Source organism: Lygodium microphyllum, chromosome 8 (genome assembly GCF_053477565.2).
Source record: "Lygodium microphyllum isolate KBCC chromosome 8, Lygodium_microphyllum_v1.1.10, whole genome shotgun sequence".
NCBI lineage: Eukaryota > Viridiplantae > Streptophyta > Polypodiopsida > Schizaeales > Lygodiaceae > Lygodium > Lygodium microphyllum.
Window position 1 is genome coordinate 117,358,315 of NC_141142.1, and position 21,315 is coordinate 117,379,629.

Here is a 21,315-nt window from a genome sequence, read left to right on the forward strand (position 1 = left end):
CTACCCTTTATGTACATAAAGAGGGGGGATCCATGCTGATTTTGTGTCTATATGTAGACGACCTTTTGCTCACTGGAACACGTGCTGATCAGATTTCAGCATTCAAAAATAATTTACAGCAAACTTTTGACATGTCTGACTTGGGTATTTTGCACTATTACTTGGGCATCCAGTTTGTACATGATGCTAGAGGCATTGGATTATGTCAGTCAAGGTACATTGGGCAACTTCTTGAGAAGTTTGGCTTACAGGATTGCAAGCCAGTTTGTACACCCATGGAACCTGGGCTCAAACTGTCATTACATGATGACAGTGATTTGTTTGATATCCATACTTATGCTCCAGCAGTGGGATGTCTCATCTATCTATGCCACACTCGGCCAGAAATACAGTTTGCCGTTTCAGTTTTGAGCAGGTACATGCATCAGCCTCGTATGTCGCATTGGCAAGCTGTGAAGCGTGTGTTTCGTTACTTGCAGGGTACTAGAGCTCTTGGATTGCTTTATGCCAAGGGGGGACCACTGCAGTTACATGCTTACAGTGACTCTGATTGGGCTGGTGATTTTGATACTCGTCACTCCACTAGTGGCAATTGTTTCTTTCTTGGCTCGTCATGCATTTCTTGGCTTAGCAAGAAACAATCCACTGTTGCCACGTCGTCATGTGAAGCTGAGTACAAGACAGCCTTCACTACTGCAGTTGAGTGCGTATGGCTTAGACGCTTACTTGCTGATTTGGATGTATCTGTTACGGAGCCTACTCCTTTATATACTGACAGTCAGAGTGCCATTGCAGTGGCACGGAACCCTGTGTTTCATGCTCGCACGAAACACATAGAGATTCACTACCACTTTGTCAGAGAGAGGCTACATGCAGGTGATATCAGCCTTGTCTACTGTCCTACCAGCAGCAATGTGGCAGACATCTTCACCAAAGCTCTTCCACGAGACAAATTTGAAGCATTTCGCGATGCTTTGAATTTGACGCCCTTTGGTGGCGGATGATCCTTGTACACTTGATCACTCTTCACTCCAGGGGGGTTTGTTGGGTATCTCACACGCCTTACTTACGCCTACGCTCATATGGGAGTGTGCGGGTGATCACTAGGACACTGGGGCACTTTTTACTCTCGGTAGGAGAGGTTTTTTCCCCCAGATTATGTGTACTATTTTGTATGTGCTTGTGGTGCACACTTACGGGCACTTACTGTGTTCGGGTGTGAACAGCCCCTTATAACCCTAAGGTATAAGGGTTATCATTTGTACTTTCAGCTTACACTCTATTCAGTACTATTGCATTGGGTGTCGTGCTCAACTCTGTCTCTCACTCTCACACTGTCTACTGCACTTCAGCTGCACCTCGATCCTCTCCCATCTGACAACACCGTCTACTCTAAGAGACAGAGATGAATAACATGATCTCTTATCATTGAGGCCAGTTAGTATGTAGTGGTGGACCAGCAGATAAGCCCTCAGCATAACGATCAGAGGTGTGAAAGGTTATTGGAAACCGTGCAAGCTGGCACATTTGGAATGCCCACTCCCAGCTAACATTCAGCAGAGAGTCTTTTCGTGTATGCCGCCCTAGTGGAGATCTGATCTTCAATCATCCACTCCCTCAGAGGCTATGAGAAGAAACTTCAAGGGCACTCTCAGCATCAACAAAGCTTCACACCTAGGGCTACCAAAGCCTGTTTCTCACACTGCTCAGTTTAATAATAGCAATGCTTATTTTGCAACCCCAAAAAAAAAAAACACACACACATTGAAAATCTTTTGTTTGCAAGTTGTGCCAAATTTTCTTTGTGTAGCTTTTATTGTATCAAAGCAGGTCTTATATCAGCAGCCTATACACAGTTCTCTAAATGCTATACTCAAGAGTAGAAGCTAAGAAGATACAAAAGCAAACTAAAGAAGTACCAGTACGACCTCAGTCCTGCATCCCAATTACAGCTCTTTGACCAACCCAGACTACACTTTGTCTCCCTCGTCCCCTGATCAAATCCAACCACGTGAATTGCTGCACACCCACTGCAGTATCCCAAGGTAGAAGCCTCATGATCATACCTCCAAACTGCACAACATTGTCCCTCTCTTACAAGTGAAGAAACCATGCCATTTAATAGCACTAGCACCCTGGCAAGTCCACATGCTGTTCTAGGCAGGTCCAACTTGTAGGAGCCCAATCTGAACAACTGGACCTGCAGGACCCAATTACTCAACTGCCCTGCCAATTGTCCTGTCTTATTCACCTTCCCACACCACCTATGCCTGCCTACTCGCCCACCTATTTGCCCCACATAATATCTTAATAGATTTTGTGCTCCATGTGGTGCCTAGTATTGGTGGGTGTCTAATATTGATGTGAACATTATAATTGGGACATGTTTGTCTAGTGTGTAGTGTCTAAAATGTTGACCCTTCCCATACCACAAATGTCTGCCTACCCACCCACCTGCTTGCCCCACGGTATATCTCAATAGATATTGTGTCCCATGTGATGTCTAGTATTGGGTGTCTAATGTAGATGTGAACATCATAATAGGGACATGTCGGTCCAGTGAGCAGTGTCTAGAGAGAGGGAGTGCATGTGCGCACATGTGTCTGTGCCTCCAAACTGGGACATGTTCATTCTTTGAGTAAAATTACATCACAAGTTACTAAAACATGAAGGTCTTATCACACGACTTTCCAATTAAGTAATAAGGTCATTATAAATGCAAAAAAAACAAGTAATCAACAGCCAGTATCATACTAAAGCATTACACATTTTCTTTTTTTTTGAGAAAAGAAAATTCCACTGATTACACATTTCTATCTCTCAGCAATTTATCCAGAAGGAAAATGCTTATTCACATCATCTATACCTATGCTAAGAGTTTCTTCCTGAAAACCCATTGCTTCTTTCAAATGATTGTTCAAGAACTAAAAGCTGTGCCCACTTTGATACAAAGAGCTCATACTATTCAAGCTAAAACTCCAAAAACCCACATTGATACAAAAAGCTCAACCTCTCCAGTTAGAATTCCTGTTCATATGCTTCCACAATACCATCAAAATTGGTCTTCATAGTATTCAGCTCTGTTGATTTTACATTAGGCCAAGACTACCATTCTCTTACATTGCTGTAAAGGTAGGAGATATGGCGATGCCGGTAAGCAAGCTTTCTATTGTTAGCTTCATCGCGAATTTCATTCAAGCCATCAGAGGCAAAGTCATAATTTGAGATATCCAATCCATCATCATACTTTCTCCAAGACTCTAGTGTGGGTTCATTGTAGTCCTCAATCTGTTTATATACAGGACATAGTATGCCCTTGAATCATTAGGTAATCAAATTTTCCAAACCTCAAAAGTTGAAAACCTACCAACTTAACCACATACATGAACAACCTCCTTATAGACTCAACAATTAACATGATGTACAAAATATTCTGCAGCAAAAATATAGATACTATTAAAAAAACTGCATGGAAATGTATGTACAAATTGGTGACAAAATGACATGATACTGTAATCCTTGATGTAGAATTCAAGCCTCTATTGTTGAGATAGTGTCCAGGTAGAGTTTGGATGCACCCACTTTACTCCTTGGGCCCCCTATTTCAGTCTCTAATTGTGTGCCCATTCGATGCAGCTAGAGATGTCCATGTTTGGGTGTATTCAAATTTCACTTCAACCCCACAACCCCTGCATGTTTCTTCCCATGTTCATTGTGTTGTTTGAGTAAGAGTGAGAAATGTTGTTTTGTGTTTTCTTTCATGATATCAAAGCGCAGGAGAGCAAATTATGACCTGCTCAAGGCAAGAAATTTCACCCTGGCAGCAAACGAGTGTTGGTGCCTTGAGACAGGCACTGTGGCAGGGCAAAGAGAAAGGCAAAGGTGAAAGCATAGGCAACGCCAGAGGAGAAGAAGAAGGAAGTAGACAAGAAGAAGAAGTGCAGGCTGTCCAAACAAGGATAGGAGGGATAGGAGGCATAGGAGTCAAACACTAGCCATGCAAAGTCTACAGCACCACACATCATCCACACATTGATGGGACATTGTCACAGGAGTCAAAACACAAGCATTGACTGTGGCAAAATCATGTGGTAGGTGTGTCAACAGAGGCAGCACAGCAGCAATAGGTCAAAAACAAAGACAACGAACAGGATTGATGAAACACAGCAAACAGTGATCAGGTTACTTCTAATTAAACAGCACTTTTCTAAAACTCTTGACTACTTCCCAAAGGCTTAGCAAGACAAGTAGCTCCAATCCAAGTCATTTCATAGTTATAAATACACAGCAAATAAAGATTTTACCCTACAGATTTAAATGACCAGCAAAACTTGTGTGCCGTTTACAACTTGTGACATATGTGATCAGTATGACATGTGTGGCTCTCCTGCAACCTGACACATCCCTATCAATCTCTCCTATCACCTTAGAGCCGCCCACAGCCATAGCACCCCCTTTTGATATGCCAGAGCTACCAGAACTTGACACTAGGGAGTTAGAAGCAATGGAAGAAGAGGACGACCCAGAGCAAAAGGAGGCATACACAACTATGATACAAACCTTAAGAGCCCAATCGCAAAAGGTAACAGAGCATCCTATCACCCCTGAGGAAGAGGAAGAGAATCCAAAGGAAACTGTGCAAAGGTACACCAAGAGAAGTAGGAATCCAGCACTACAGTAGTGTTTGATTTTAAATTGAACAAAGAAAGCAGGTTTAGAAGACAGCTTCCCCCATGCATAGTATAGATACTCATAGGGACAGCTATAAACATCGCAATGAAGTGGCTAGACCCCATGGATATCACAGTCTATCGAAAATATTGCTGAGTACAAGGAAGCAAGGGTAGGCACCTAAAATTGAAGCCCAAAGAAGCATGCCTAGGTCTACCAGACTCTGGTGATATCCTATCCTAGAGAATAACAAGAGGGCTTGGAAAGTCTTCTGTTATTCACAAAAAGAACAACAGCAAATCCGCTCTATTGCCCTTATCCACAATGGCATGGCAAGGAGTACCAAGAGAATTACATGGTAGATACAATTTCTTGAAGATTCCCAACATAAGAGCCACCCACACTGGCAAAACCTATATGTGCTGCTGGTGATGGAGGAGGGGTCAAGATAATTGGTGAACTCTTTAACAAAATGGCCAAAAGAGGGCACTAGGTCTGTGAGCTAGAGAGTGGATTCATTATGTGTGCTTACTGTGGGCACTAGCTCTTGTGGTGTTCGCTCTATGGTGTCTGTTAGATCCCATTCCTCTACTTCGAAGGATGGTGGTAAGGCTGATGGTTCTTTAGTGGTTTGTTGGAATCCTATCATCTTTAGATCTTCTATTGTGAGACTGGCCTCCCTTAGCCACAATATATCATCATCCCTAGTCACTCCATACTTTGGTTGAGGTATGTTTACTTCCATGCTCTGCTTGAGCGCTTTTCTAGTGAGCTATAGCTTCTTCTGAAGCTCCTCAGTCAAGCCACCTTCATATGGTTCTGGTGCTTCCAGCAATATATTAGCAAAACTATGCCGTTTGAATTATATTATCTCCTAAATTATCCTAGCTCTCTCCTTTGCCATGTTTTGTATGAATGTGTAGCTTGGAAAGATTCATTAGTTAATAAGGCACTATCAATAGGAGTTTCAACAAGCTACTGATCATATGTATCAAGACGACAGAGGCCTTTAGTGAGGGTGCATGTTAAGACAATGGAAGAAGAAACTTCGTCATATACCGCACATCATGAGCCATCAAAAATTACTCGAAACCCTAAAGTTGCAATGGCTGAAATTAAAATAAGATTCTTCTTGACAGTCGTGCACATAGAGAACATTGTGCAATGGCAAAGAAGTGCCTAAAACAAAGACAACTTGCACATAATCAACGCCTTTAACAACATAAGAGACATTGTTGGCACACATGACTGTACCCCCTTAGGTACATGAGAATGCTTGACAAGAGGTGATGTGCTTGGAAGCACCATTATCGAAATAACAAGTAGAAGTTGCATCAATATTAGAGAAACGAGTATCATGAATAGAAGGATTATACAAACATTGAATGAAAAAAATATAATCCTTAAACTAAATATAGTTCATGGTCTCATGTGTGATAGCAAGACCAAACTCCTTCTTGCTTGTTTTTAACTTTAGACTTGCCCTTTCCACGATGATAGGTAGAAAAGTCCTATTCAGTCGTAGTCACAAAAGTAGTGTTGCAGTTGAGACGGCTTTGTTCTTCCTACAACAAAAGAGAGACAAACTGGTCAAAAATGCAGGTAACTTGGCTACCCATAGTTACCAAGCGCAAAGTAGTATCTCTTTCTTCCATACGAACATCTTCTAGTTGCTTACACAAGTAAGCAACTCACACTTCATTACACACCTGATACAAGGAGGCAAGTTGATCCCATGCATCCTTGGCTATGTTGCATGATCAAATGTGTGGAAGGATAATGCAATTAAGGCATGCGCTTGGGCATCATGGCCATCCCATGGAATTTGCTCTTGTGTGGGAGGCAATGTGGAATAGGAAGATGATTCGACATCATGAGAGCCATCTCTTGATGTGGAGGGAGGTGGTGCCGATGCTAGAGAAGCAAGCCTTCACTCGATGCCATTTACAATATGCCATAAGAACATGTCGCATCATGTAAGCCCACATCAAGTAATTGGTGCCATCAAGCATGTCGTTGGCGCCAAGCATGCCCAACAAATCATTATTATTGCTAGCCATGAGTGAAAATCAGCAATAATATGATAATTTATAAGTGAAGAGAGAGAACATAAATCCCAAATAATGATGAACCACTGATAGAAGAAATGTTGGCTGCTTCAATAGAGTTGAATAATATGAAAAATAATATTTTTACCTTGTTGTATTCCTATTGAGGAGAGAGAAAAATATGCTGAAAATAAGAATTTACTGAAATAAAATATTATCTAATCAACGCAGCAATCAACAATATGCTGAAATCAAAGATTAATGGCTGATAATGCTTCAATAATGTGGACAGCCACAGAATTTGAGAAGATTCGCCCAATAAATGTGCCGAAATAATAGAATTTGTCTTCAATGCCAAGAAAAAAAAAAGAACCAGCAGCCAAATATTATGATTTTTGAGGAAATCTAGGCCAAAGAAAGTAATTTGAGGCAAAAGCCCTAAATTTTGAGTACCTTGGAGGCGAAATTGGGCAAAAGTCCCGCATTTTCCTCAAAAATTGAAGAAAATTTAAATAAATTGAATAAGATTATTACCTAATTGATATCAAATGCCACGCTTGAAGTCGAATTGAGCCTTGATTTGATGAATTGGGCTGAATTTCAAAAAAGCCCCAAATTTTCCAAAGAAATTTGGATGAAATTGAGCCTGAATAGTGAAAGGCCCCGAATTTGACTGGGAAATTGAAGAGAAATTTGAAGAATTTTAATGAAGTTTTTACCTTGACGATGCCAAATATTGTAAAAGTTGCTGAATGTTGCACCAATTGATAAATTGGGCCTCAATTTCAATGAAGAATGACAGATTTTAAGAAAAACTCTAAATTTAATGAAGAAATTGGAGTCGAATTAAAGGTTTCCAATGTAAAGCCCTAAATTTGGCAATGATCAACATCAAATTTATTCAATTCAATGATGAATTTGGAGTAATAGATGAAAAGCCCCAAGATTTTCTTTTGATTGGAGACAAATTGGGCAATTTTAATAAAAAACCCCAATTTTGCCCCAAATTGTGCTTGTCAAGAAGGGTGTAGGGGCCTGCTAGTGTGGAATAATTGAAATAATAAACCTTTTTGAATTAAAAGTAAGAGAAATAATGTGTTGGCCCAAAGGTGGCAAATGTTTTGATGTGTCAATGTGAATTGAAGGCAAAGTGGCTGATTGTCGGTGCTGTGGCAGCGGGGGATTGCGACAACAAGTCCGTGTCAGTGGAACAAAAGTTATATTGCATCTCAAGCCTGGGCGGCATGTCACGAACAAGAAGCCATGTGGGTGACAACTGGCAGGGCAGTGATTGGTAGGGCATAACATGATGACTAGGGCAATGAGTCAAGTTGTGAGAGGGCATACAACTGCAACACTGACTTGGAAGGCTGCAGGCGGCAATTCCAATGTTAAGGCAGTGTGCAGGCAAACTGATTGTCATGACCAGGGCCACAATAATAATGCCTAGAAGGCTGCAGCAATCTGCAATTAATGGCAGCAGCTACTCTTGATGGCAAAGACTTCATAAGGAGGACTAAATGGCAGCAATAATGGCAACATAGTGATGTGCAACCATCTGGTGCCACTAGTCGGGGCAACGAAAGCTAGCTCAGTGGCAGTGGCTTTGTGCAGCAGCTGATGAAGGTGTGGCACTCGATGGCAATGGCTGTGAAGAAGATGATCACAAGTGATAGTGATGGCGATGAAGGTAAGTGGCTGTGATACCATTGTTGCAATGCCCAGGTGCAAAGTAATTTTCTAATTAATTGAAGAGAATGAATCAAATCAATCAGTTCACAATAGCACTCCGTCACAAAGAAGAAGCGATGTATTAATGAATGAGAGAGAGTACAATGCTCAGGGAGATTCCAATGAAAAATCCCACATTTCTGTGCTAATGATGCACTAAGTGTCTTTTTATAGTAAAAAGGAACCCTAAACGGATTAATCATCATAGGATACCCTAACTGACACCCTAATCCTAGCGCACTTAGTGTCTAGGACACTAGGGGCAACAACTATGTTTAGTGATAGTATAGATATCTAGGATAACTGAATCATGAATCGAAGGGCATCAATGCATAGCCCATGAGATAGCCTACAAATTCTAGAGTTGTTTTTTAATGTACTCAAAAAGAGTTTTCACATGAGTTCCATACTGGGGGATCACTAAACTTTAGGACCCTCACATGGTCTAAAAACGCTAATTCTTAAAGAACTACAAATGAGATTTTAAAAATAGTAAATCTGTGTTGTGATAATTCTCAATAAATTTAGTTGTTTCTATTTCTTAGTAATTATTAGTCTAAAAAGAAAGAAGAGACAAGTATCAAGATACTTCTCCCTCAAGCTTCCAAGTTCTCACCACTTGGTCTTATTTCATGACATATGGCTAGACACTTGTCTTTTGTAACTATACTTTCCTTCTCTGCACTAAGTCTCAATTTCTCGTCTCTCCTTTTCTTCTATAAAAGGAGTGCATTGTGAATTCATTATAACACCTCTTCTTGAAGTTCTTCTTCCAGTTCAAGATCAAGAACGAAGCCACATCAATGTACTAATGATCAACCATAAAAATATTAGATTTAGGGTTGCAAGAATGCGAGTACACAACTACGAGAATAAGAAGCTTAAGAGAGCACAACTCAAAGTGTATTGACAAGCATCAACATAAAAGATTTACAAGACTAAGTATGCCCTAAAGCGAATAGGCATATATATAAGGCTAAGGGAAAAAAACCTCCTAAAGAGGAAAACAAAGGCTAACAACATCTTCCACAAAGACAACATCATGACTAACCAAGGTATGCTTACTTTATGGATGGTATAACTTAAAACCTTTGCTTTCATTAGTATGCCCAACAAAAATGCATTTTACAGCCTTATTTATCCAATTTCTTGCATTGTTACACTAATACTAAAGCATAAGCCAAGCAATTAAATACATGCAAGTGAGCCACAAATGGCATTTTACCATGCGAAGCTTGTGGGAGCTTTCACTCAACCACCAAGACCCACGGACCGCTTATTGCTCAGCGTTTCAAGTCGAATGCTAATGGCTACCTCTTACATAGTCGTACGCGCTCTCAAGCCTACGAGTGTAGTGAGCTTACCTCAATGCCCAATCGAGTATCCTCCTCTCTCAAGCACACCGGTAACTCCACGATCCAAGATGCAAGCTCAAGCAAGCTCAATCCTTCACCTTCAAGCTCCATGCTCCATAGCCACTCGTGCAAGACAAGAGAAGAGAAAAAAGGAAGAGAGGGGAAGATGTAGAGCTTCTCCACTACGTTCCCTCACCCTCGCACACTCCCTCTCTCAAGCACAAGCACAAGCAAGTAAGCAAGAAGAAGAAGAAGAAGAAGAAGAAGAGCCACTTTTGCCACACACCAAGAATAAGCTTCTCTATTCACTTTTTAGCTTCTATACATGCCCTCATCCCTTTGGGCATCATCCCCTTTTTTACATAACCGGCCATCTTGCCAAGGTCCTCTTTTCCTATTTCCTTCTATTTACATTATGCCTTCACCTATACCCGTCTACTCTTTACAACTTGCACAGGAGGGAGCCTGGCGCTCTTTTACAAAAATTTGGGGACGCCTTTATATTTTAAAATGTGCCTTTGCCTTTGCCTCGACTTTGAAGGTTGCCCTTACGCTTTTGGCATTTTCTCATCTTATCCTTCTGTCTGGCCACCTTTTTTCGCTTTGCTCCGCATCTTTGAATTTTCTTTCGCTTCCTTTTTCTCTATCTTGCACTAGGGTTAACAAAGCCTCATACGAAAAAGTGATCGATTGCAATGCCTTAGTGGAATATCTGTTAAGTACATAGATTGCACACAAAATAGTCTTAAGCTAACTGTGTGGCAAAGCTTAACTCTTAATCGTGCATCATGCCATCTCCATGAAAGATCCATCCTTTTTCTCAGCCACACCATTTTATTATAGTGTATGCAGCATTGTATATTGGTGTTTTGTCCACATTCAGTAAGATATGCATTAAAATCCTTTGGCATATACTCCACCCCTCGATTAGAAGAAAGAGTGTCCACTTTACATCCCAACAAATTTTCAGCCATGCGGACAAACTACTTGAAGAACAAAAACACTTTGGACTTAGCTTTCAAACCATATACCCATGCATGTCTGGGATAGTTATCAATGGAAGTCACAAAGTGCAAATAGTTGACAAAAGTGTTAGCAAAGTATGTCAGCTCACGTGTGAGTCTATGCAAGCAGAGGCTAGGAGCATTATTTAGGATATTTAGGCATTTTTATTTGTGTCATTTTATGGTCATATTGAGCATTTATTACTGGCCGAACAGCATTAAATGCTGACCAAACTGACATATTTTATGGCATTATTTATGCCTATATATTCTAGGCTCCTCCTCAATCGGTTAGTTCACCACCTGGAGGTCATGTTGAGAGAGAAGCTGGTGCCAGTGCCAGTGCCCACGTAGCCAGTGACTCACTATTGTATGTGATAGTCTCATGTCTGATATATGGATTCCATTTCCTGAGCATACATCTGAGTTCTCATCTGTATTGTGATCTCTCTTTCTTTTCTTTTCTCTTTTGTCTTATGTTCAGCAGTTTTATTCAGCACATGTTTATACTTCCATTACTACTCCACTTCTGACATGGTATAAAAGCTCAGGATCTATGCTCGTGTTGTATTTTCTTTGCTGATTTCAGGACTGTTTTGGCCATTGCTGGTCAAGTGATTTGCTGCTCCAACCAGGCAGCCTGTTTTACCTGCGTTGTTGCTAACATTAGCATCCGTACAACTTCCATCAGCCCCTCTATTGCCGGCATATCAATTCCAACCTGCGTTTTGGCTGGGCAACTGCATTTTCAGGCCATTTTTGCTGTTTCGGACAGTCTCTAGCTGATTTTTTGACTTTTCGCAGCAGTTTTCTTCTTGTTTTTGTCAATTTTTGGTGAATAATGCATGTGAACTCTCATTTTTTGCAGTTGTGCTTGTGGTTTGGCTATGTTCCCTCTCCAAATACCTTCTTTTCTCTTCTATTCTAAATCCTCTACAGATGGCTCCTCCGTGCACATCCACTAATGATAAGTTACATGGATCTAATTATCTTACATGGAGTACTGTGATGAAGGCTTGGTTTATACAGAAGCGGTTACAGTACATAGTTTGCGGCGCTATTGAACGTCCTCAATGGCCTTCTCCAGTTCCAGTTGATTTTGATGCTGACAACCATGAGGAAGCGGTGCTTACATGGGATTTGGACAATGCCCGTGCTTACTTGGCCTTGCTTCGATGTATTTCCAAAGAAGTCCTACCAGCGGTTACCTCCTGCAAGGCATCTTCTAAAGTATGGACGAAGTTGCAACTACTGTACGCAGCACCTTCCACCATGAGGGCAGTTACTCTTTATGGACAGCTCCAGCAAATTTCATTCAGGCCAAAGATACTATCGAGTCTTTTCTACTTCATGTGACCAAATCCAGGACCAACTTCGGCAAATGCAGTCTGCCCTTCCAGAGACTCATCTTATTGGACAGGTACTCTCTAAACTCCCTCCGGTATTTGATGGAGTGGCGAAAGCTTTGAGGGCATAAACATCATCAACTCTTGTCAGTTTTACACATATGACCTCCATGTTGCTTGAGCATGAGGCATCATTGCGGTTACAAGGGAGACTTTCATCAAGTTCTAGTGAGACTCTTGTAGCTTAAGAGAGGGGTTTGAAGAAGAAGAAGTCGAAGACCCAGTGTTACCATTGTGGAAAGAAAGGTCATTTACGGAAGGACTGCAAAGAATTAGCAACTTACAGGAAGAAACCGAAGCAGAAGACCAAGAGGGATACAGACTCCTCTGATGAGTCATCATCTGCCTCAGATTCCGACTCAGATCCTCCAACCAAGGTAAAGTCCAAGGCACAGAAGGGATCCTCTTCTTCGGATTGTGGGAAGGGCTTGGTGGCCCCTTCCTCAGCTACTTTCTAGTAGTGGTGATGAGATCATCCCTCACAACTCTCTAGTGCCAGAGCAAGAGTGTGAGAGGGTGGTGAGATGGGGCAGCCGTGCCTCGTCTATATTTCTATACAGATGCACAGGATCCAAAGAGGAACGCCCCTGACGCATCAACCAAAGTTTGTCAGGTTCAAATCTTGCAGCTGGGATTGACATCCAGGTTATTTGACAAAGAGCGGGTGGCTTTCATCTAGAGCTCACATGAGTGGACACTTTGGTAGCTTGGCTGTCTGGCCAAAGGAGAGGGATCCATGGTCATTTATGCGTTGCGGCATTGGTGACAAGATGGTCACGTGTGCACATTAGAGACATTGTTGACAGACATTAAGAGCTACTATGATCTTCTCTATCTTCAGGAGCTCTCCTTGGTGGTTCTCTATTGTATGGACTATGATGAGTCATTTATCATTGTATCATTATATTGTATCAGATGACCGATCACCCATGATCTGAGAGAGGGTGTTAGTAGAGTATCTCAGCTCATGTGTGAGTCTATGCATGTAGAGACTAGGGACATTATTTAGGATATTTAGGCATTTTTATTTATGTCATTTTATGGTTATATTGAGCATTTATTGCTGGCTGACCAACATTAAATGTTGGTCGAACTAATATATTTTATGGCATTATTCATGCCTATATATTCTAGGCTCCTCCTCTCAATCAATTAATTCACCACTTGGAGGTCCTGTGGAGAGAGGAGCCGGTGCCAATGCCCACGCAACCAATGACTCACTGTTGTATGCGATAGTCTCATGTCTGATATATGGATTCCATTTCCTGAGCATACATCTGAGTTTTCATCTATATTGTGTTCTCTCTTTCTTTTCTTTTCTCTTTTGTCTTGCGTTTAGCAGTTTTATTCAGCACATGTTTATGCTTCCATTTCTACCACTTCTAACAAAAAGATGTTATTTACATTGGACCACAAACATCAATGTGCACAAGCAGTACATTGCGAACTGCTCTAACTGAACCATCTTTTGGAAATGAAACATGTTGCATGTTACCCAAATGTAGCCTTCACAAATGTATTATCCAAGTGCCTCAAGAGTAGGCAATGAAGATAACATATCAATTTTCTATAGACGTAATAAAATGGCAAAATTCAAATGACCAAAATATGCATGCCACTGTCTTGTATCTAAAAATTCTTGTAAATGTGTAACTGCCCATGCCATGTCTACCACACATTTACCATAGTTATTAAGCTTGTATAGCCCACGACATAGTGAACCATACGCAACAATTGTATGACAAACTTTACAATCAAACCAATCTTGGCAAGTGCACTCAATACAATAAACATGCAAGAATCATGTAAAAAAGAGTCATGATTGCATTGTGTACTAAATACCTACTCCGTATGCTACACAACATATGTAGATTCTAACTTAGAAGAAGAGGCATCTACAATAGCCATGCTACCCTCTTTCTCTTAATGACATGACGTTTCATCTGTATACAACTTTTTCTTTACCCCTTTCTAACTGGCCATAATAGAATATACACCCTTATCTATCTCACATGAGTGAACATGTGGTATCATGGTACATTTAACACATAATACAATCAAAGCATGAGCCTTTGCATCTCTATAATCCTGACGAATATGCTTAAGAGTAGATAGTAGTAGTGCTCTAGCATTAACTTGAGCAGAACTAGAACCTATAGCATCCTCAACAGCACCTATTTTTGCTACGCTTGTACCTTCTAAGACACTACTAGGACATTTCTCAATTCCATACAAAATGTTCCAAAGCCCCTTTGCAACCACTACATGATACATTTTATAAACCCACAATGGAGAGTTGACTAAACTCTTACTTGTAGAATTTATTGCTATCAAAAATTTTGCACAAAAGAACAACATAGTTTGCACAATACTGACAATGGTGCAAATGGAGGCCAAAATGAACCCGAATCAAAAATCTGACAATGCCCAGTCCTTATTGACTTATGCACATTATTTGTCAACCTATGAACACTTGTTAAAACTCGTTCAAATCTAAGAAAATTAAGCATGGGGTGTTGACAACTTTACCCAAGAGGTCAAAGCCCACTCCAATACCAATTGTTAAATTTAGAATTGCAAGAATGCAAGCACATAGCTAGGAGAAGAAGCTTAAGAGAGCACAACTCAAAGTGTATTGAGAGATACCAATAGAGAAGATTTACAAGACAATGTATACTTTAAAGTGAATAGGCATATATATAAGGCTAGGAAAAAAAACCACCTAAAGAGGGAAAAAAGATACCTCGGCAATCCCAAGTATGTTCACACATATCACTGTTAAAATATAGTAACAAAAATAGACTGATTTGCCTTATCTTCCTACTCTCAATTTATAAAGAGATCAATTCTTTTATTACATAATAAGTATATAAATGTAATGCATGTGTATATCCTTTGTATAAGAATAGTCCCCATTTGGAAGGACCCATCCATCTTCCATCCACCTTTGCATGTCTTGGTAGACCACTAGGTAGCTGATGAGCATCCTTTATCTGATGCCTTGTCCTCTTTGGGGTGATTACTTGGGCTCCCTTGGTAAGATAACCATCACCTTTGTAATCTTGGTTGGTCAACTGGTCAACGATGAGCATCCTTTGCCTGATACCTTAGCTACTTCGGGGCAGGACGCCTTGGGCTTAACAAAAATTTGAGCTTGAGCTAACTTGACAATCCCTTCCTCGCTCTAATTTTCGGCTTGAGGGGGGGTGTTGAGCTCAAAATGCAATCTAAACTTAATCACTATTAATAAAAGCCCCAAAACTCAAAATTGCCAAACTTTTATTAATAAGAAATGCAATCCTAAGGAAAACCCTAATTTGGGAGGACCCATCCATATGTAAATAGACGATGTGGCCACCACTCATCTTAATCTCTTTTTTGCAAATAACATGTGCCTAAACTCTGCTGTCCACACCCCTTCCCCCCCCCCCCCCCCACAAAGGATATTTCAGTTCAAGTTGCTGTCCACTACTATTTGCTGTTAGCTCCTGCTTCCTGACACCTCCTGTTCGTGACTACCATCTAGCCTATTTCCACCTACTGGCTAGCTGTGTTCTGCTGCTGCTGTCCACTTTCTCCAGCCTAATATTACTGTTCAAGACCCTGACTGGCTGCATTTATTACTGCAGAAGCCTGGTCAACTGACATTACATCGCCAAGAGCAATCGGTTACTACTAACGATAGGATTGCATCCCATCAGCTGACGGAACCATCCCGTCTAATCCGTCCAGTCTGGTCGAATCTGTCTGTACCGGACTGTTCAAACCAATCTAGTTGTTGCACGCAAGACCGTCTTTAATTCATTGTTTCTACCCGCTTGGCTAGGACTGTTCATAAATAGCCCTCTCCCACTTCAATCTCCACCCTCAAGCCTTTGAATCTCCACCCTCAAGCCTTTGAATCTCCCTCAAGCCTCAAGCCTCGACTTTCAAGCTTCAAGCCTCCACCTCTTGCTCAAGCTCACCTACACCTCTTCCTCTTCCTTCTTTTTCTTCCTCTTCCTCTCTTCCCACCTCTTTCTCTTCAACCTTCTCTTACCACATCCTCTATCTACCACACCTCTTACCACCTCCTCTATCTATACCTCTTACCACCTCCATCTCCACCATCTCTCTTACCACCTCTATCTACTCTTGCATCTTATCTATAGTCTATCACCATGCATAAAGCCCTTCATGAAACCTTCTCTTTGCATACCTAGCACCTTGAGAAACCCACTAATCGCACCAATGCTTATCATTGAACTTGCAAGTATTGCAGCAAGCTCCAAACAAGTAGTGAATTCTCATCCACTTATCCAATATAGGTGGAGAATGTGGTCTATACCTTAAGATTGCTCAAGCGGTGGCTAATGAGATCATCAAGAAATATTCCCCCATTTCAAAGGCAAGCTCAAGAGGAGATAGTCTCACCTAACACATACACACCCACGGCCACCCCTTCGGCTATGCCTACAACTACTATAGAGGGGTTCATAGATCCATCCAATTTCCCTTCCGCTTTGATCACCTTTGCTCCCGCTGCCACCCATGGTTCCAAGAGGCTCACGAGACAAGCCACTCTTGTTGAGGCAATGCAATGTATTTCGGACCCACTTTCATTCCTTCGGAAGTAACAAAGACATGCGAAACTCAAGATTGCACGAAGTATCATCAAGTGCAAACTCCCTTTTTACATTCTCAGAGTGGATAGGTGGAGAAGAATGGTGAAGGCCATCACAGCCATGGGTCCATGCAAGGGGTGGCATGGAGTTACCTACAAAGACATGCACACAAAGAAGCTAGACGAGAAGAGGGAGACGATCAAGTCCCTCAAGCCCATTTGTGCCATTTGAGTGAAGTATATGGGGGCTCCATCCTCTCTAATGGATGAAGTGACTAAAAAAAGAGAGGGATCATTAATATACTTCTCTTGCTCTCTTGGCACTTACTTCTTGCGTGCCGTGGATGCAAGCATGAATAGGAATAGAATGACCAGCTAATTCATCCAAACTCGCTTTGTCATCACATGGTTACTTCTTGAGCGACTCTATGACGTGCAAAGTTGCAAAAGTATATGGTATCCAAGGAATTCAAAGCATAGATGGATGAGGAGCCTGTAGCAAACATGGATGAGGACAAAGCAATTCAATGGCTTTGCCTAAAAGAATCATTTTGGACAAGCATTCAAGCCTTAGTCATTATGATCACACCCTTAAAAAGGATTCCTCATGTGACAAATATGGAGGGCGCCATATCCACTATAGACCTTCTCACTTTCCTGCCCACCTTCTATGGCTAAGATGTGCTATAAATGATTGAGGCCAAGGGAATGTTTGTAGATTAGTAAGAAGACTAAGGAGAGATGAATATTGTGATGTTTTCTTTGGAAGACCCTAAAGACCTCTAATTTTCTATGGATAGGTGGGTTTTTCCGACCTTGTAGAGAGGTATGGTTGATGTTTAATTACTCTAAAAATCAACAAGACTTGAGCATTCTTAGAACTTACAATGATATTTATCCTTTGAATTTTCCTTATACATAATCTCTTTCTTGTCATGTTTGAGTTGTTATATAGGTACACAAGGGAGTTGGTGTTCATAAGAGGGGCCGTGAAGGAGATTAAGACTTCCACCATCCTTGATGCTGAGATTCCACAATAATAATTTGTACTTAGATTTTTGTAAAATGTATATTTAATCTTTGTTAAATAATAAAGCACAACTAAATTTATACCTATTGGTTTTTTCCATAAATAGTGGCACTGTTGATGTTTTTGGATGATATCCCGCAACAGGATGACATCCTCTACCTCATTGAAAAGATGTAAAAATGGATGAAGAGGCCGATCTATGGCCTAGCAGCTCTCTTGCATCCCACTTACAAGAGCCCCTCCCTCTTCATGGACCAAGAGCTTGTTAGCAGTCATGTTTGTCATGCCTTGTCATCTCCTCCCTGTGAGCCTCAGTCTGAGTCAGACGAGGACATTAGGAGCTCTGACATGTCTGTCATGTGTTATGATGGGGGAGGCTAGTCACTCTTGACTGGCTGTCTTAGGTTGTGTATTTCTTTTTGGCCCCTTTTAGTGGGCAGCCACTGGCTGCCCGGCCACCTTTTTGGTCACTGTTGTGGGGCGCCCATTTTAGGGCACTTTTAGGGTTTGCGCCCATTTTAGGGTTAGGGTTAGGGTTTGTCCGTTGCCTATATATTGGCAGCCCCCCTCCCCACTTGGTCAGTTGTCTTCTTGCAGATTCCGACACTCCTCCCCCATAGTGGTGCTGCCATCGTCATCAGCCTGATCTGGTGCCCTCACTGACGCTGTGGGCTGCGTGCAGGGACTGATCAGTCCATTTCAGTGTATTCAGCATTCATTTCAGTCAGTGCAGATTTCTCTTCCTTATTTTCTGCTTTCTCTCTCTCTCTCCCTCCGTGTTCGTATTTCCTCTTCCGTTGCGCACTCTCACATGGTATCATCGCCAAACTGAGAGTACACGGAGCTGAGTTTTACGCGGGAGAACACCCACAACTCTGCGTTTGCTGGTCAAGACGTCTCCAACAGCTGAGGCGTCATCCTCTGCATCATCTCCTTGATCAGGGCGGCCTGTTTTGGTGTCAACAAATTTGCGTTTGCTGCTGGCGCCTTCTCCAGTGGCTGCCACGTCATCACCACCCTCTTCCTGCCTGCGTTTTCAGCCTGGGCGGCCCTCCTCCAGCTGGGCGACACCTTTCCAGCCTGCGCCTTGCTGTTCTGGCTGTTGTTCCATCGTCCGGCGGCTCTTTTCCTGCTGGCAACTTCTTCCCAGGCTGCGTTTTCAGGCAGGCGGCTGTTTTTCTGTGGTGATTGCATCATCAACATTTGCGTTTGACATCATCCTTGCGTTCTGTGCAAGGCGGCCAGCTCAGGAGCTTCTGGTGTTTGTGTTTCGGCACCGGCAACCTTCCCTTGTTGTTGTGTTTTGGTGTTTGCAGATTGGAAGATGTCTTCTCATCAGTTTACAGGTTTTGATGACTCAGATGATGAGCTTTTGTCTCGACATTCATCTGAAAGGAGGCGTGATTTCTATCGCGAGGATCGTCATATGGAGTCTCTTCCTCGTTCCCGTCCCCCTTCTATTCATGTATCTCGGCGATCCCCTTCCAGTGGGCCAAAGATGCAGCCTTTGGTACCCCCTGTACAGGTACCCGTACTTCCTCAGCTGCCCAAAGAGGACCGGTTGGATGGCTCCAACTTTTCTCTATGGTCCTGCAAGGTGGAGTGTATCTTGGACTCCTTCGATCTTTGGGAGCTTGTTTCTGTTCCTACTCCCCGGCCTATGGTGGATCCCTCAGATGGGACATCTATGGATCGTGCAACCTTATGGGATCGGCTCAATTCTAGAGCCCGATCTTTCCTCTTTCTGAGTTTGCAGGATTCTGTCCTTGTTCATGTTCACAGGTTGAAGACTGCAGTGGACGTGTGGCAGAAGCTAGCGTCTCTCTATCAGCAGAAGACGTTTGCCCACCGGATATCTCTTGAAAAGAAGTTGCGGATGCTCGCTATTGATGATAGTCCTTCCATGAAGGACCACATCAACAAATTACAGGATATGAGGGATGAGCTTGCATCCCTCGGTCGGACGATATCTTCTGAAGACATGGCTATGATTCTTTTGACTCAGCTGCCATCACCTCGGTTTGATGTCTTCTACACCAGCCTACTTACATCGAGGACCCGTGAGAAGCTTCTATGGGAGGAGCTATCCCCGCTTGTCTTGGAGCATGACGAGCGACTCAGAGAGGTCAGTGCTAGTGGATCCGACTCCACTAGAGCCTTTGTTGCAGGTTCGGGAGGACAGAAGAAGAAGAAGAAGTCAAAGGCTAAGAAGAAGGACAGTTCTTCAGGCTCTGACTCAGATTCAGAGAGACCGAAGTGCCCACACTATGGGAAAGGGACACATCCCGAGGAGAAATGCTGGAAGAAGTACCCTCACCTTCGTCCGGGAGCGAAGGATGGATCTATATCGGAGCCTTCTTCTACCTCTACACCAGCTGTTACCCATGAGTCAGTGTTCCTTCATATCCATGCTTTGGAGGAGGATCCTTCTTCCGTGGCTGCAGTGTCTTCTGCGCAGCCTTGGTTAGTGGACAGTGGTGCTTCGAGTCATATGACTCCCCGAGGTGATTTGTTACAGGATCTCCGTCCATCAGAGGGTTCAGTCACTGTTGGTGACATTTTATCGGTGCCTATTAGTGGTGTTGGCACATTGCCTTTGTTTACAGACCGACCTACGAGCTTCCTTTCACAGGCCCTACATGTTCCGGACTTGGGCCTTTCCCTCCTCTCAGTTTATGGCCTTACGAGGCTTGGCACACGAGTGATCTTCACCAAGCATGCCGTTGTTATTGAGGATTCTTTTACCGGAGCTGTCTTATCTACAGGTTGGCAGGAGAGCGGGCTTTACAGGCTCCATTCCCCTGCTTTGATGCAGGGTCCTCCGAGGCAGTCTATTGCTACACCCGTTCCCGCTTGTGTACCTTCTATTCCACAGGTTCCTTCCCATCCCCCACCTTCTCCTCCGGTGGTTCCCTCGTACCCCCCATCCCTTTCAGAGGGGGACGATCTCGGTGATGTGGCTGTGGATTCCCTGGCCCCTAGTGTTTTAGAGGGGGCTTCCCAGGATCATGAGGAGCTCCTTCAGCGGCAGTCTACATCGACGGACTTCATCGACCTTGGCATTCCTCTTGCCACCCCAGGATCCGTTTCTCCCTTGGCCTTCAGCCACATCCAGGATCTGAGAGGGGGTGTTAGCAGTCATGTTTGTCATGCCTTGTCATCTCCTGCCTGTGAGCCTCAGTCTGAGTCAGACGAGGACATTAGGAGCTCTGACATGTCTGTCATGTGTTATGATGGGGGAGGCTAGTCACTCTTGACTGGCTGTCTTAGGTTGTGTATTTCTTTTTGGCCTCTTTTAGTGGGCAGCCACTGGCTGCCCGGCCACCTTTTTGGTCACTGTTGTGGGGCGCCCATTTTAGGGCACTTTTAGGGTTTGCGCCCATTTTAGGGTTAGGGTTAGGGTTTGTCCGTTGCCTATATATTGGCAGCCCCCCTCCCCACTTGGTCAGTTGTCTTCTTGCAGATTC

General features: G+C 42.7%; 1 protein-coding gene across 3 annotated transcripts in view; it reads right to left on the reverse strand.

Moving 5' to 3' along the window:
* LOC148032781 (protein phosphatase EYA-like) overlaps positions 1 to 21,315 on the reverse strand; it is a 126,037-nt gene that overhangs the window by 97,293 nt on the left and 7,429 nt on the right. For all 3 annotated transcript variants that reach the window (XM_087683454.1, XM_087683453.1, XM_087683455.1), the window contains exon 3: positions 3,121 to 3,288. In XM_087683454.1, the coding sequence (XP_087539580.1) occupies positions 3,121 to 3,288 (168 nt within the window). The remainder of the gene's footprint in view (positions 1 to 3,120; positions 3,289 to 21,315) is intronic.